Source organism: Condylura cristata, unplaced genomic scaffold (assembly GCF_000260355.1).
Source record: "Condylura cristata isolate star-nosed mole 26May11 unplaced genomic scaffold, ConCri1.0 scaffold00008, whole genome shotgun sequence".
Classification (NCBI taxonomy): Eukaryota; Metazoa; Chordata; class Mammalia; order Eulipotyphla; family Talpidae; genus Condylura; species Condylura cristata.
Genome location: NW_004567109.1, coordinates 1,747,215 through 1,765,058, shown reverse-complemented (window position 1 = coordinate 1,765,058; position 17,844 = coordinate 1,747,215). Strand labels below are relative to the sequence as shown.

The following is a 17,844-nucleotide window of genomic DNA, read 5'->3' as shown; positions in this document are numbered from 1 at the left end:
GAGACAGAGTGGGGAGCAGAACAGGCAGATCCACTGAAATCAACTGCTGAGGAGAGCAGCGGGGAGACCGGAAGAGTCTGCTGTGCCCTGTGGGTCACCCCCTGGCCAGGGATGGAACTTGCGCTGCAGGGGCTGCGGACAGCTTCACAGTGCTGCGCTCTAACCCCTTGCACCGCCAGGAAAGGCCCCTGCGCCTGTTTTCCCAAGCATGGTGTGTGTGCTTGCAGCTGTGTGTTGTGCTCCTCACAGCAGCCCCTGGTCCCAGGCGACGGCAGGAGCCAGGCAGTGTGGAGCCACATACCAAGCGCAGACACCTCCTGTTCCTGCATAGTGGGGTGAAGGCAAGGTCAGGCAGATAAAACATGTCGTGTAGACCGTGGAGCAAGCCAGGCCATCATAGCTTTTGGAAATGCGACCCTTGTGCTTAAACCCCCCCATGTTTTCCAGTGTTGCGTATTACTGTGTCGAGTCCATAGTTACTGTCACACATAAGGAAATCTCTTATTCCTCAGCAGATGTCTAAATTCTTAACTCTGGACTCAATTAAATTTAGGAACATCATCTCTAATTAACTAATAGTGGCCCATTGAGAGAATATCTTCAGCACTTTAGATCGGTTTCTTATGTGAAGCTAGATTTGTCAGCTTTCCTCAAAGGAACCTTTCATTAGAGAAAATTCACAATCTTATGATTCTGGATTTTGGACAAGTCCCTCCTTGACCTTTGCATTTGTGTGTATGGAACATTAAGGCTTACAGTTATTGACCAGATCTTCCTCTTAATGTTTTAAAAAATATTATTTTGTTTATTTATGCACATAAGAACTGGGGTGTAACCCAGAGGTATGGGGTAGGAGAGAATTCACCACAGAGTGGGGAGCAGGACAGGTGGATTTACCGAAACGCATTGCTGAGGGAGCAGCAGGGACACGGGGTCTGCTGCGCCCTGAGGCTCAGCTCCCTGGCAGGGACGCGGGACTCGAGCTGCAGGGACTGATGATAGCTTGCTAGTGCTGAGACGTCAACACCTGCACCACCGGGGAGGCCCTCTCGCGATTCTTTTTTTTTTTTTTTTAAAGATTTATTTATTTATTTATGCATACCGAACTGGGGTGCACGTCAGAGATGCAGGGTGGTGAGAGGCTACACCAGAGACAGAGCAGGGAACAGAACAGGCTGACTGATGAAGTACACTGCTGAGGGGGGAGCAGTGGCCAGGACAGGAGAGGTCTGCCGCACCCTGTGGATCACCTCCAGGACTGGGGATCAAACTCGCACTGAAGTGGTTGCAGCTAGCTTGCAGTGCTGTGCTTTTAACCCGTTGCATTACCGGGGTGCGGGAGGGGGGTTCTCTCTTGATTCTTTCTCCAATATATTTGTTTCTTTTGGACAGTTCATCTAGCCTGTTTCTGATAAGTTTTTCTTGCAAAGGTTACCCTTCTGCTTCAGAAACCATAAGTTTGCAACAGAGCACTTGCTAGCTTTGGTTAAACCAGAATGAAAATATTGAAGTTGTTTAATCATTAAGAAGATATCTATGCCTGCCAGTGGGCTTGGGCTATGCTGGTGAGTGAAACACAGGTGTATTCTGCCTGCATGGAGCTTCCAGTCTAAAGGACCGCACAGCCACCCAGAGAGATACCTACGCAACGTAATACCTATACAGCATAAACATACAATCACAACTGTTCTTACTGCCTGTGCTTAGAACTAAGAACACCAGCGACTGAGCAACCGTCCCAGAGTTTACCTTCCTGTAGGTCATCTTTTACTTTAAAGCCACCTTGCAGAATAGCCACCGTGAACTTCAGTTCATACACGAGAACTCGGGAGCTCAGAGAGCTGGAACTGTCCCCTCAAGGCCACTCTTGGAGCTGACAAACCCTGGCATTGAAGTTCTCACCCAGGCTCACTTGAGGAAGTTGTGCATCTAGACTGGGGCATGCCGAGCAACCCCGCCCAGGGACGTGGGCCAGAAGTATCCTCTCAGGGCTAGGGAGCGGTTTTCCTTCTATTAATGGGCATGTGATGGAGTTGACGTTGTTTATGTGGATTTTGAGATACTGTATCAGATCAAAACAATCTTGGGCTTGTTAAAACTGCCTTTGAAAGGGGAGGTTTGTGTTGGAGCTGCTTGCTTGCACTTCTGCTCACCCCCTTCCACAAGAGGGATTCTGATTAATTGCCTTTTAATTTCCGGAATTTGGTGTATTTCGTTCGGGACCCACGGACTCTCTCTGTGTTCACTTCCTGAGGGAGCTGGCGAGTAGTTCCAGTCAGCATCTGTTGATTTCAAGGCAGCCGGCCTGCAGCTTGTCACCCTGGTAAAGTCTGAACGCACTGAGGGCGGAAAGGAGATTGCACAGTGACTTCACCCTCACGGAACCAAAAGCGGGGCTCTGACTTGAGAGGTACCGGGCCAGGCTTGTTGGAATGAACCCCTGGCCAAGGTGCTCTCCCCTCCAGCCGGGTAGGTCCAGATCGGGACGTGCCGGACCCGCCTCTGCTACCGCCTTTATCTCCTGGGCCACAGACCCTAGTCGCCTGCTTCCCTGTAGGTACAAGCCCTACAGGGTGGCTTCTTCCCTGGGCCTCAGACCGACCTGCTGGCTGCTCTGCCCCACAGGTTCCTGTTTCCAGCTGGCAGGGTCTCCTGGAGGGTCCGCCCTGTCCCCCACCCCCGAGCTGTCTGGCCAGGTGGCCTCTGCTCATCTCTGCATCGATGTGGCTCTTTGATATTCACTTGCAGACTTCCTGTTCCTTTCTGTCCCTTGGCTGTTTATTCCTTAGACCACACCGTTCCCATGGTAACAGGTTACTTTTCAAAGGGAACATCTTGCCATTTTATTTAATCCATTAGGACTGAAGAGGACCGAAATATTAAGTTGTAGTTGCCATGGGCGCTGCTTTGTTTCCTCAGTTCCTTTTGTATCAGATTTCTCACAATGGATTTCTTTCTTTAATACTGAAGGATTAAACACAATGACTCACCATTAATTGTTGTAATTTGGCTTTGGGGCTATTTTTTCATATTCCAAAGCAAAGATTGATAGAATAATGGGACTGAATCTTCGCTCTTTTGGGAAACGTATTATTTATATAAGCTACATAGAGAAGGTCCTTGAGAGAAGGGTGACGACTTATTTTTTAAGTGTAGTATGACTCACTTCACTGTTTAGTTTACCTCTAATATGAAGATCCTGCATCAGATGCCCTTATTAAACGTGGTGGAGATACTTGTAATTTAAGTTAATTTCTTGAAGTTCATGAACTGTGACATTCTTGACAGTTGTTGGTTCAGCTGACTACAGTATATTGGGGTGGGTCCTATTTATTCCTTAGCTTTTCTCATCTCTGCCTTTTTTTTTTTTTTTAAAGATAATATTTATTTACGCATACAGAACTTGGGGACAGGCCAGAGGTGCAGGGGCGGTGAAAGGATTCACCGGAGACAGAGTGGGGAGCAGTACCGGTGTTCCAGGGCAGCCCAGAGTGGACCGGGCCGCCTGTCCGTGGGCCTCACCCGCGCACTCACAATTCAGTTACACTGCAGGGACACACAGAAGGGTCCATAACGGGCTTATTTACAAAAGGGGAAAGGAATAGGAAACAAAGGAAAGAGAGTGGGATACAAAGTCACTGGAATACCTTACGGCTAGGCTGACTGTACACACCTAGTCATGCGGTCAGGAGAGCTGCTTCCCAAGGAAGAGTGAGCGAGATGCAATCGCGTCCTATTCATCCCCCAAATGTCCCAGAATGCCTGCTAGCTACACCCTTGGGTCCTCTCAGTTCTCTCCCTGGTGCTGCTGGGAGTTGTAGTTTCCAGTCACTGGAGTAGGGGGTAGTGTCCAGAAAGCTGGAGTAGGGGGTGGGGTCCATAAGGCTCTGCAGAGTTCCTTTAGGACATCCTTCCCCTTAACACGGGGATCATCAAAGGGGAGCAGGGGGCGGGGCAGGAGAGGTCTGCTGCACCCTGTGGGTCGCCTCCAGGGTGGGGATCAAGCTCACGCTGAAGCTGCTGCAGCTCACTGGCAGTGCTGGGCTTTAACACCTTGCACCATCAGGGCGGGCCCTCATCTCTGGCTTTTTTATCATCAGTCTCTGTAAGGTATCACTCAGTTAATGTCTTGTTTTTTTTTTTTTGTTTTTGTTTTTGTTTTTTCCCAAAGCTTAATGTTTTCAAAGCTTCACTGGAAGTTTCATGATACTGCACTGTTTCATGCCCTCCTCTTGAGTTCTCTCAGCAGGTGTGTCTCATGCCAGTGGGCTGCCCAAGGTGGGCATCGGCACTGGTGCAGAGTGCTGACTTCTGCTCCCCTTGTACCCCAGGTGTAGCTCTGTGTCATCCACCAGTGGCACCACCTGTCCCATTAGCCCATAGGTATCTCCACCCGTCACCCCTGGTGACCGTCACCTGCTCTCCCTCCCTATACTTTGGCTGTTTGACAGCATTATAAAAATTGGTCTTAAACTTTGATAACATGGTTTTCAAACTTGGACCTCTTAATTAGCATCTCTTGCTTTGGTGTTTGGCATGAACACAGGCCTGACTTTGGGTAAAGGATGAAGGTTCTAGTTGTCGTTTTGGTCTAGTGCCTGGTCGCTTTGCTGAGTGGCAGCATGGTTAGGTGTTCTGAGCCGTCTCAGCTTGAGCTTGAATCCTGACCTTTCTGCTTGTTAGCTGCATGGTTTGGTGCAACTACATGACCTGTCTTAACCTCATTTTCCTTATATGTGTAGGTAGGTAATAATAGTTCCTACTTTATAGGGTCATCCTTAAGATAAATGAGGCCTCCCTATTGGGAGGGTTAAAGCCTCAATGCTATTAAGCTATGTGGCTGTAGCCACTGCTGCCTGAGTTCAATCCCCACCCAAGGAGTGACCCACAGGGCACAGCAGACCTCTCCTGTCTCTCTGCTGCTCCCTTCAGCAGTGGGTTTCACTCTGCCGTTCTGCCCCCCACCTTCTCACCGCCCCTGCACCTCTGGCCTGTACCCCAGTTCTGTATAAATAAATAAATACATCCTTAAAAAAAAAAAAAGACAACACAGGCTCACATGATTTAGAAGCCCTCACATGATTTAGAAGCAGAATTAGCCACTTTTTAAATGGAATGTCATTTTCATTTTTAACTGATAGACAAACTGTGATCCTTTAGATGGTGTGTTTATCAGACATTTTTTTGAAAATGAAGTGAGGGTGCCTTTTGAAAGAAAACAACTGATACTGTTTGCCAACATTAAGATCTGAGTTTTCAAGTAAGAGCTTTGCAGAATTTGGGCACCTGCTGGGAGCCAGGCAGCTGTTAGTTGTTTTTTGACCGGAATTAAAAGGTAAGTTCTGAGAAGAGGTCGGGGGTATTTTGCTCACTGCCTGACCTCCGCACCATGGGCAGCTCCTGGTTCTTGTGCAGACACTTCAGTATTTGACAGACTGAATGACCCAGTGTGTGTGGTAGGACCAGCAACTTGCTCGCTCGTGGAGTGAAGACCTTGAAACGTTTTAAAATGAACACTGCCCCATCGGATTGAACTCTGAGAAGGGGCATCTCTGAGGGGGGTTGCAGGCGAGCGGCTGCCCAGGCAGTTTCCGAGCGTGGTGGAGGCGGTGCGTGCCAGATGCTCGCAGGCTCCGAGCAGCTCATTCTCCCCTAGGAGCCCTGGTTATTTGAAGGGAATGATTTTTCTTGAAAAATGTGTGAATGTTTCTGTCAGAACTGCATGGTGCTTATCTCTGCTCTTGTTGTGACAGGAGGCTGAACAGCACCCAGGGGGAGATCCGCGTCGGGCCCAGCCACCAGGTAAAACAGACCTCGTGACCTCTTCTGTAGGTTTAAGCGTGTTGAGCAGCAGGTCAGAACTGCCCGGAGGTTTTATGTGAGCGCGGGACACAGACCCCTGCCCCCTTCATTGTGCTGAGACTGCTTCCCCTGAGCCATCCACCAGCACCCAGTGCAGGGGCACCTCGGACCGCAGTCCTTCATTCCTTCTGTGACGCGGCCATCACCTCCAGAGCTGCTGGTGTCCCACGCGGAAACTGTCCTGACACCCACAAGCTACTTCCTGTCTCCTCAGAGTGCTGGAACCAAGCCGGGTTTGCCACTTGTGTCTGGCTCTGTTGGTTGGCCTGATGCCTTCAGGGTGCCCCTCTGTTGTCACATGTATTGGAATTCAGTTTCTTTTCATGAGTGAATAGTCTGTACGCACAGACCACATTTTGTCTCTTCCCATTCACCTGTTTCTGGTTCCTTCACTTAACTCAGCTGTTTTTAGGGTTAATCCCAATGTTTGGTCTACTTTTGATGTTGACCATGACTCAACTACTGACTTTCTTGAGAGTAGCATTAGTTTAACCGAGTAACTCCTTCAGTTTTCAGCAAAAATCCCTTGAGGTTTCATTTGTGTATATATGGCCGTTAATTTTTTAAAAAGATTTATTTATTTGTGCATATGAGAACTGAGGTACAGGCCAGAGGTGGTGGTGGGGGCGTGGGGGGGGGTGGTAGGACTCACCAGCGACAGAGTAGGGAGCAGAAGAGGAAGATCCACTGTTCTACTGCTGGGGGAGCAGCAGGGAGACAGGAGAGGTCTGCTGGTCCTCGGGGGTCTCTCCCTGGCCAGGGATCGAACTCGTGTTGCAGGGGTTACGATAACTTCACACAAAGTGCTGCACTTCAACCTGTTGCACCACCAGGGGGAGGGCCTGTCTCTGTTATTGTGGAAGAGTGTTTATCTCTTGATCAAGGAGCCGTTATCTCTGGAGGTATTTTTGGCTTTTCCTTTCTTTCATTCATGTGCTCTTGTTGGTTTTACTTGGGGTCTTGTTGGCACGATGCCGCAGACTGCTGCTGGGCCGAGTGTGTAGCCCAGTGAGGCGTCTGGGGCCAGGCCGTGCCTCGGCCAGGCCAGTCACATGCGGTCACTCTTTCTCAGTGCTGTCTGAAGGGTGCAGCTACCTGTGGTGACTGTCCACAGGTCTGCCCACCAAGGTGGCTCTCTAAATGGTGACTTCTTCATCCCTGTCTTACAGGCCAAACTTCCCGATTTGCAACCGTTTCCTTCTCCAGATGGTGACACTGTGACCCAGCACGAGGAGCTGGTGTGGATGCCGGGGGTGAATGACTGTGACCTCCTCATGTACTTGCGGGCTGCAAGGTAATGGGACCGCCCCCTCCTGCGCTCCGAAGCTGGCCCCTGGCCTGAGCAGTAGGTGACATGCCGCATCCGTCACCGGAGCATAGTTCCCACTGCCCATTCTCCTTGGGTTATTCCCTCTGTACTCTACTGGAGGAAAATAGTTTACCCCAGTGCAGTCTTTTTTCTCTTTGATGTTCTTCCTATATGACATTTTAGAATTCTCCAGAAAGAAAACTTCTTCGACCAACATTTCTTATGTCTCTGGACCATGCCACCCGTCTTAGAAGCAACCGCAGATTCCTCGCCATTAAGCCGCCATAGGCACCTGGCAGAGACAGACTCTTCCGCAGCTGGCCTACAGGGCCAGGCTGACCTGTGGCTGCCTCACTGCAGAAGAGAGGCTGAATCTGCCCTGCCCCACGTTATTGCAGGGATTTGGGGGCTCACTCTGCATAGGCAGCAGTGCCCACAAAAACAGTAAAACCAGAACACAACTGACTGCTGGTGCTGGCTGGCTTGGACAGGGGTTGCTGAGCGCTGGAGATGCCAGGCTCCAGGGCCGGAGAGGCTGACTCGCCTGAAGGCACTGATGGGCAGCACGACAGGAATGAAGTAAGGTTTTTAGAGGACTTACTATCCTTTGTTTTCTGGAGACTCTTCTTTCAAAATACCGTAATCAGCCACTGCAGTGGCCTGCAGACTGAAACCTGAGTACCAGGTTTCAGACAGAGAGACCTGAAGTAAAGGATGTGAAGGGTGACTTGTAGAGTAACTCAGAAATTGTTTCCCTTTTTAACGAGCTGACGTAGGACTGAGAACTCTGACTTGTGTGTGATGGAATTTGCACATGCCTGAAACCTACCCAGCGTGGGGGGTGAAACCCTGCTCTGATCTTTCCCTTCTTCTTCCCAGGAGCATGGCGGCCTTTGCAGGAATGTGTGACGGAGGCTCCACTGAGGATGGCTGCGTCGCCGCGTCTCGAGACGATACTACCCTCAACGCTTTGAACACGGTGAGTCTCTGAGCCCACCCTGGGGGACAGTTCTTCCGTGTGCGGCTGTGGGGACTGTGTGATGTGGGTGCAAATGAAGCAGCCAGGAATCTGGAGTAAGTGGCCTGGTGCAGTGTTGGGTGAAAGATGAGGGGTGGCCCAGGCCGTGGGGCTCTGTGACCTTGGACCAGGACTCAGCCCCTGCAGACCCATTTCCTTGTCTGTGCCTCTGGCCATGGGGAGATGCCTGCAGTGGCCCATCTTCCTTGCACTCTCATCAAAGCAGAGTCCCGCGCACATGTGACCCAGCCCAGCCTCCCAGCACCCCTTGGGCGGGTCCCTGTAGACACTGGGAATAAACTGAGTGATGAAGCCGTAACCCAGTACAGAGCCACGCTCTTCCCGTTTCCTGTGTCTGAAACTGTGTGTCGGAAGTACCCCGGGGACAGGGAAGATGCTGAACTGACTTATGCAGAAAAAGTTTTTATATCGATTTCATGTTAGGACCATGTCAGTATTTCACATGATTGTAAAGCGAAGTTAAGGTTTAACATGAACAATCCTCAGTTGCAATTGGACCGGTGAGCCCCTGGTGCGGGGCCCGCTGGCTCCCCCGTGACTCGCCCGCTGCTGCGTCCCCTCACAGCAGGCTGCGCCTGCGCTCTGCCTCCGCCGCGTGGCTGTGACCCACTTTCCTGTCCCTTCTTTTTGACCACCAAATGTATCCTTTGGGCTGTAGAGGGAAGTTATTTTATTTTAAAGCTACTTGAAATCATTGTTCTGTCTGTGGTTTTTCGTGTGTAATTACCAGAAGGAAGCAGTAATGAACTTGTACCTGCTGCTGACAGCTAACAAAGAGCCTGGTGTTATCTGCACTTTGATAAGACCCTGAGAAGACGATACTGAGCAACTCTTCTGGGATTAACTAAATGTAATTTGAATGCTTTGTTCCTTTAGCATTCTGTAGCTGGAAGGGACTTTTGGATCACTTGTTCCATTCTCTAAGGAGCTACCAGTCTTAAGACTCAGAGAGCCAGGTGACTTGTGCAAAGCTAGGTTTAGAAAGTGTAACTGTTACAGGACACCAAATCTGTTTCAGGACAGGGGGAGAGGGGCACCCCTGAAGCCCCAAACCTGTCTGCTCTAAGTGCGTTCTGCTATCCGCTGCGTCAAGATAAAACATATAAAACTTTAATGAAAAGGGACTTTAATAAGAGTGAGTATACAATACAGAACACAAAGAAATATAACTTCTAAATCAAACACCTGGAGCTACCCATCCCCTCGTGGGCAAAAGTCCACCCAAAAGGGACTGGCCCAAAGCAAGGCCTGAAAGCTGCCACAAGACGAAAGCACCTTCTAGCCAGGACCCATGGAAAAGGGTCAGAAATGGCCAGACAAGTCTGGGAGGAAAAGAGCAAAATCAAAATCAATATAAACACTGCCATAGTCACCTCCCTACAGGCATCTCACCCACATCTGCCTTAACCAGCCCAGGGTCAGGAAACAAGCATGGTTTCTTCCTCACATGCTTGCTGCCCCATGTGGCTTCCTCAGGTCTCCTTCTGCTGCTGCCTTCTGCAGATTCCTTCTCTTTTTTCTCTGCTCAGCTCCACTCTCCTTCTGGGTGGGGTAGGGAATCTGGAACTTCCCCTTTTCCTAGGGACCACCCTTTACATAATGTTTAGAAAGTGTAAATTTAAAAATGACTTGGGTTTTGTTAAATTATAATATTTTAAAATCATACCTGATTTTTGTAACTATTTCATCTTTTGATCTTTATTTCATCAAAATCCTTCTAGAATTCCATGTGTATGCTATTTTATATATTTTTATATAATTAATAGGATTAATATAGCACCATGAAGAGGAAAATTAAAAAGACTAAAATGAACAAAAAAGGAAATTGAGTTAAAATGGGGACTAAGTGCATAAGATCAAGTCCAGGTTCCCGATTTAGGTAGCTTCCTACTGCACAACTTGCTGTCAAGGAAACGTGTAGATGGTGGAATGATGCGGCTGAGTTTTGTTGTGGGTCTAGTGCTGCTTGGGTATTATGTGTTTTGTCCCAACTTCTGTGACAGGCTCCAAGAAAGGAAGGTGGGAGGCAGAATGGCTGACCAAGCAGTTTATTGTTCCAGGACAGCAGCTGAGACGGAGCCCCTAGAGTGGGGTCCACAGCTACTGCCATCCCTATGGGGGGAAGGGTCTCTTATTTAGATTCTAAACTCAAATTCCAAAAGGGTGACTCTTTGCTATGTCCCTTGATGTGAGGCCCAATTTGCTATCACCTTCATCTAGTCCCATCCCAGATGCAAGGCCCTGTTAATTAGATGCAAGGCCCAGTTTATTACCACCTTATCACCCTTGGATGCAAGGCCTGATTTATTACTGCCCTTATTCAGTCCCTCAGTAAATCTCCACACTTGGTCACTCCCAACATTATGTAAGGTGTCAGTTCTCTCTGTGTAGGGGTTTAGACGTCCTGCTGAACCTCCTGTGTTCTACGCAGCTAGCCAAGTGGTTTAGAAAGTGAAATCAAAATACAATTTTATGAGCAGTGTAATCGATCAGTTACTTAGGGCTAGGTTTAGCAAAATGTGCATAAGGAGCTACACACTAACCTACAAAATGCTGCTCAAAAAAATTAATGCAGCTTTTTTTTCAAAACCGGTCAGGTGGGGCAGCTTTCGCGTGAGCCCTGACGCATGCTTGCATTAAACTCTTGGTCGGTTTCTGAAGCTTTTTTTAATGGAGAAATAGGTCATGTTCTAAGATTGTTAAAATACCATTTCTTCCTATATGGACCCATAGATTCAGTTCTATTCCAATCAGAATTCTATTGGACTTTTTAAAAAATGGAAAGTGGCAAGGAGATTCTAGAATTTGTATGGAAATACAAATGCGCTAAAACAGTGAAGACAATCATAAAAAATACAAAAAGGATTGTTACAGGACACCCCAATGTGAATTGGGTTGCCTGTCTGTGGGTTCTGCCATCCGCCGCATCAAGACAAAACATTTAATAACTTTAATGAAAAGGGACTTTAATACAGTAAATATACAATACGGAACACAGAGAATGTGACGTCTGAATCAAACCCTGAAGTTACCCATCTCCTCGTGGGCTAAAGTCAACCCAAAAGGGACTGGCCCACAGCAAGGCCTGAAAGCTGCCATAAGACTAAATAAAGCACCTTTGGCCGGGACCCATGGAAAAGGGTAAGAAATGGCCAGACAAATCTGGGAGGAAAAGAGCAAAATCAAAATCAATATAAACACTGCCACAGTCACCCCCTACAGGTCTCTCACCCACATCTGCCTTAGCCAGCCCAGGGTCAGGAAACAAATGCGGTTTCTTCCTCACATGCTCGCTGCTCCACCTTGCTTCTTCAGGTCTCCTTCTTGTTCTCTGTCCAGCTTCATTCTCTCCTTCTCTTCTCTCCTTTTTCTCTGCTCAGCTCCACCCTCCTTCTGGGTGGGGCAGGGAACCTGGAACTTCCCCTTTTCCTAGGGATCACCCTGTTACAGGATGAAGTATACTACCTGAGTTCTAAAAAGCTACAGCATTCAAAGTCCTAGAGCACTATAAAAAGGTAGATACTAGATCATAGATCACAACAGAATGGAATCCAGAAAAAGACCCAGTAAGATGAAGCAGGTGATATTTAGTGAAAGTCTCAGGGTAATTAAATGAGAAAAGAAGTCTGTTGTTTGGGCCTCATTGAAATTAAATATTTGCCCTTTGAAAGCTGCCTTTACACAAAAAGTCATTATAGAAGAAATTTTTCACAAATTGTATCAAAGGCCTTTCATCTACACTGTAAAAGGAACTCTCACAGCGAATTACTCTAAAGGAGAAATAACTTTAAGAAGGTGTGAAAAGACCCTCTACATTATAGTCACACAATCTGAATTAAAACTGGGATATCATGGTGCACCACCTCCCCCACACCCCCCAGTGCCTGAAGCTCCTTGGAGTGCTGAAGAGCTGATACTCCTGCTGCTGTGCTAGTGTGAAATGATAAGGCCGCCTTGGAAACCCCTTGACCTTTATCCTTTGGCATTACTAAATTCTGATAGCTTTCTTACCAGGTCACTGGGCTTTTACATATGCGCGCGCACACACACGTAGAAAATACAATCATGACATCTGCAAATGGAGACAGTTTTCCCTCTCCCTTTGTGGTTTCTGTCTATTTTTTTCCATGCTTTAGTGTGCTTGTTTGGGCCTCCAGTCTAATACTTAGGTGTTGTACAGGGCAGGGAGATTGGTACTCCTAGAACCCCCAGACCTGCCATTTGCATCATCAAGGCAGGTTTTCCTTTAATGGAAAAGAATTTTAACAATATTAGTGTGCAGTTCAGAAATCACAGAGAATGACGTTTTCAAACCAAGCACCCAAACTTAATTGTCCCCTTGTGGGTAAAAGTCCATCCAAATAGGATTTTCCTAGTGGGCACCTTCTAGAGGATAGCCCTCAAGAAGTGTCAAACACAGCCGGACAAGTCTAGAAGGAAAAGAGCATAGAAGAATCCAGATAAAAGCTCTCACCCAGCTGTTTCACCCAGTCCAGGGCCAAAAAGGCCAGGCAGCGTCCCTGCCTCTCCGCTCCTGAGCAGACTCAGGCCTCCTTCTGGCTCCCAGTCCTGCTTCCTTCCTTCTTTAATCTGTTTTTTCTCCTCCCTACTCACCTCTGCCCTCCCTTGGGTGGGGCAGGGAACCTGCAATTGGGGAAGACTTGCAGGCATCCTCCTTTGTTGCGAAGAAGACATTTAGTCATTCACTACTGAATATAATGTATCACTGTATCCGTATGGATTTTGTTGTCCTTTTCATTATTGAGAATGCTCCTTTTAAAATCTGCTAGCTGAGGTTTTATCATGAATGGACATGTCCCCTTGTATCTATTGATAATAAGATGGTAAATCTACTTGATTTTGTGCTGATTGATTTCAAATGCCAGCACAGCTGTGCTTCCCTGGAATAAATCTTGCCCGGACATGTTATGTACGGCTGGATTCAGGGGACTGATTCTTAGTTAGGAATCTGTCCGTGGGGATATTGATCTACTGTCTTCTTTCTTTGGCTTTCATGGTGGTTTGTGGCTTTGGTATCAGTAATACAGACTACAGAAAATTAGTTGGGAAATATTTCCCCCTATTCTCTTGAGTTTGAAAATGATTGATAATTCTTTCTTTGTGACATGCTTCATGCAATTTATTGTGAAGCCATGTGGAACTAAATTTCTTTTTATGGGAAGTTAAGATGACAAATGCAGGTGTGTTCAGAGTTTATATTTCTAAATGTGTCCATTTTGGTAATCTTTTAATTTGTGGTTTTTAAAGGCTTTGTTGATTCCATCTGTAACAGGGTGGTCCCTAGGAAAAGGGGAAGTTCCAGGTTCCCTGCCCCACCCAGAAGGAGGGTGGAGCTGAGCAGAGAAAAAGGAGAGAAGAGAAGGAGAGAATGAAGCAGGATGGAGAGCCAGGAGACTTAAGGAAGTGTTTATATTGATTTTGATTTTGCTCTTTTCCTCCCAGACTTGTCTGGCCATTTCTGACCCTTTTCCTTGGGTCCCGGCTAGAAGGTGCTTTAGTCTCATGGCGGCTTTCAGGCCTTGCTTTGGGCCAGTCCCTTTTGGGTGGACTTTTGCCCACGAGGGGATGGGTAATTCAGGTGTTTGATTTAGAAGTTATATTCTTTGTGTTCCGTATTGTATATTTACTGTATTAAAGTCCCTTTTCATTAAAGTTTTATATGTTTGTCTTGTTGTGGTGGATGGCAGAACCCACTTAGAGCAGGCAGGTTTGGGGGCTTCAGGGGTGTCCCTCTCCCCCTGTCCTGTAACAGAATTGGGGTGCCGTATAACATATCCACTTCGTTGATTAAAATTTTTGATTCCTGTTAAACTTTTTGATGTTCCTCAAGTTTGCAGTTTTGACCTGTGTTATATTCCTAATAGTTCCAATTTGTGTCTTACTAACTTTAGATAGATTTATCAGTTACTGAACTTTTCACATAGCTGGTATTTGATTTCATTGATTTTCTGTGTCATTTTTCTGTTGCTTTAATTTCAAGCCTATTTTTGTAATTTTCTCTGCCTTTACTGGTTTACTTTGATCATTTTACCTAATGTTTCAACGTTGGATCACAGAAAACTGTTTTTTTTTTTTTTTAAAGGTTTATTTATCTGTGCATACAGAAGTGGGGTACAGCCAGAGGTGCAGGGGCAGGGGGAGAATTCACCGGAGACAGAGCGGGGAGTGGCGCAGGCAGATTGCCGAGTCCACTGCTGAGGGGAGCAGGGGCAGCAGGAGAGGTCTGCCCGCCCTGTGGGTCACCCCCGGGGCAGGGGTGGAGCTCGCACTGAAGCCTCCAAGGCTGCACTGAGCTTTGCTGTGCAGCACTCCAGCTTGCCTAGCCACCAGGGAGGGCCCACAGATAACTGATTTTATCACACATTTTGATCTCTTGTTCTTTCATTATATTTCAGTTAAATGCATTTAAACATTCTTGTGTGATTTCCTCTTTTTCCCATGTATAATTCAGAATTAAACTGATTATTTGCCAAATACTTGAGGTTTATCTTTCTTTTGATGGGGAATTTTACTGTTTTCTAATTTAGTTCTGTGGTGTTCATAGAGTTGCTGGTAAAATTTTGATGCTATCTCGAGTCTTTATTTCTTAGTTCAGCATGAGAGTTAACATGGTGAATAAATTAGGTATATCTGTGAGCAATTGCAGTGAATTTATATTCTGTAGTTATTGGGAATATTTATGTCAATTAAAGGGTATAATTGTTAATTTCTTTAAAGTGGTTGGTATTACACAGTAACAACTAATTCTTTAATATTAGTTATTAAGAGAGAAGTGTTAAAATCTTCAACTATGATAGTGAATGTGGCAATTTCTTCTGTGGTTCTATTAGGTTTTTTGGAAGCTGCATCATAGAATAGATGTTTGAACATTTATGTGGTTTATGTTTCTCAGTGGTATTGACACCATTTTCTTTTCTTTTTGGGGGTGAGGTGGGGGGGGGGGTTGACCTCTTGTGCCTAGACGCAGTTTTCTCCATATGCAGGCTAGTCTAGCTTCTTACATTTACCTGCCCAGGTCATCTTTTTAGACTTCTATATTTAAATCCTGCCTTTTCTTCCTTATTTAAATTCCATCTCTACAGTTCTTCCTTCTTTAGTTGCTTCCATTTTATATAGTCAGGCTAATTCTTCTCTCTTTTCCGATTAATTTTTATTTATTTATGCACACAAGAACTGGGTATAGGTCAGAGGTGGGGGTGAGAAGATTGCCCAGGGACCCAGTGGGGAGCAGAACTGGGCAGATTGACTGAGATCCACTGAGATCCACTGCTGAGGGAGCAGCGGGGAGACAGGAGAGGTCTGCTGCTCCCTATGGTCACTCCCTGGCAGAGATGGAACTTTTGTTGTGTTGGCTGGCAGTAGTTTGATAGAGCTGTGATTTACCCCTGTGCCACCAGGCCCTAGGTCTGCTATTTGCTTGGAGTGTTTTAATGCAGCTGGTTCTCAGAGACCAAAATTGGGAGAGATCTGAATACATTTGTAATAGCAGCGCCTGGCTGCATGGAGGAATCACTGACATGGTTAATGTGTAAATACTTGTTTTCATGGCCACCTACTTTTGGTCTGATGGCAAAGTTGCAAGAGAGGCGCACAGTTGCTCTTTGTCCCATTATTCACATTTGAAATGTGTGTTCTCACACTCCTTATGGACAAAGTTAGGCCTTGGTGCCGAGCGGAAGATGCACGAGTGCGTGTTGGCCTCTTCCTGGAAGGTGAGGGCGTTCTTGGTGGAAGTGGGCAGGTATGCATTATTATATTTAGTATTTTAAATGTGAATAACTACAAACGTTAAGGTTATTTCTGTTTTGCGCTGCACTGAGCGATACTAAGTGAGAGTGTGGTGAGAGCCTGGTAGAGCGTGGGGAGAGCAGGCAAAGCAGCGCCCAGAGGTGGAGGTGCTGATTGCTGCTGTGCAGGCCCGTCCCGGAGGTGGCCACTCCCCTCTGCACAGGTCCATGAGCACACCACGCCAGCCTTGGTCGCCAGGTCCCAAGGCCCGTGTTGTCCAGAAAGATTAATTCATGCATCTATAAGTGCTTGACTTGTTTGGCCTTTTACAAAGTAGATCTTTATGTCTATGACTAGAAGCTGGAAAAATGTTAGAGTTTGGGAGAAGTTGCTGGGACTTATCTTGCTGACTTATTTTAGTAAATCAGTATTGTATTTCATTCTTTGGTTTTGGAATCTTCCCCTCTGAATGTAATTCAGCTTCTTTTATTGTGATGTTGTTTTGTCCCAACTTCTGTGACCAGTCGCAAGAAAGGAAGGCGGGAGGCAGAGAGGCTGAGCAAGCAGAATTTACTGCTCCGGGACAGCAGCCGAGACGGAGCCCCTAGAGTGGGGTCCGCAGCTACTGCCCACTCAGTAAGGGGGCAGGCTCTCTTCGGTAGACCTAGGTTCACATTCCAAGGGTGACTCAGCTGTACCCCTGGTGCTAGGCCCCAGTTCCTCCCACCTGAATCTCCCGGATGTGAGGCCCAGTTGACTATCAGTTTTTTATCTCCTTCAGCTAGGCCCATATCAAACTTGGATGCAAGGCTCAATTCTTTCCTTGTCAGTAAATATTTGGTTCCCAGCAGATGTGTTTGGCATTTATGTTTACCTTCCCCCACACATGCTGCATGCCCACTCCTGTAGGTACCTAAAGCCACGTCACGCAGCAGAGTTCCCCTCTGAAATACAGGTGATAGGCACTGGATTCCACAGCTTACACGTTGAGTACATTAGTGCACTCATTTATTTATGCCCCTCATGTCTCCTTCAGTGGAAGATGCAAGGCTTTCAAAGCTAGTTTCTCTTTCAGTCTCCGATCCATAACTGTCACTATTTGTTACCCATTGAATATTAATCAGCTTCGTTTTCTGTGCACATGCACAGCCCGTTGCCTGGTCCATCATGGAGGCAGGGTGTTTGCTGGCTAATTGAGGGGATAACTTTTTAGTCTCTGGATTTTGATCTGTTGTTAAAAGAGTAATGAGAAAAGTTGATAATGTGTGATTTCTTAGAGAAAATCAATAAATTGCAGAATAGCACCTAGTGTAAGTCAGTTCTGACAAGCACCTTTGCCAGGTGGGTTATTTATAACAGGATAGTGACGCACACTCGTGCTATATTGTTAGTGATAGCTTAAGGGAAGATGTGGCAAGAGACCATGCAGTGGGGGTTTGCTGGTAGGCCTCTCAGTTGACTGCCAGTGTCATAGTGTTACAGGGCAGGGAGAGAGGGACACCCTTGAGCCCCCAAACCTACCTGCTCTAAATAGGTTCTGCCATCCGCTGCATCAAGACAAAACATATAAGCTTTAATGAAAAGGAACTTTAATAGAGTGAGTATACAATACAGAAGACAAAGAACATAATGTCGAAACCTGACGCCACCCGTCCCCTCGAAGGCAAAAGTCCACCCGAAAGGGCTTGGCCCAGAGCAAGGCCTGCAAGCCCGCCGCAAGTCTAAAGCACCTTCTGGCCGGGACCCATGGGAAAGGGTCAGGAATGGCCAGACAAGTCCGGGGGGAAGAGCACAATCAAAGTCAGGGTAACGCTGCCATAGTCACCCACCACGGGCCTCTCACCACAGCTGTTTTAGTCAGCACAGGGCTAAAGAAACAAGCACA

The 17,844-nt window shown here is 47.0% G+C and overlaps 1 protein-coding gene across 1 annotated transcript in view; it reads left to right on the top strand.

The window, feature by feature from the left end:
* RERE (arginine-glutamic acid dipeptide (RE) repeats) overlaps nucleotides 1-17,844 on the top strand; it is a 193,365-nt gene that overhangs the window by 90,114 nt on the left and 85,407 nt on the right. The window contains exons 7-9 of the mRNA XM_004679306.2: nucleotides 5,754-5,802; nucleotides 7,032-7,156; nucleotides 8,051-8,150. Coding sequence (XP_004679363.1) covers nucleotides 5,754-5,802; nucleotides 7,032-7,156; nucleotides 8,051-8,150 — 274 coding nt within the window. The remainder of the gene's footprint in view (nucleotides 1-5,753; nucleotides 5,803-7,031; nucleotides 7,157-8,050; nucleotides 8,151-17,844) is intronic.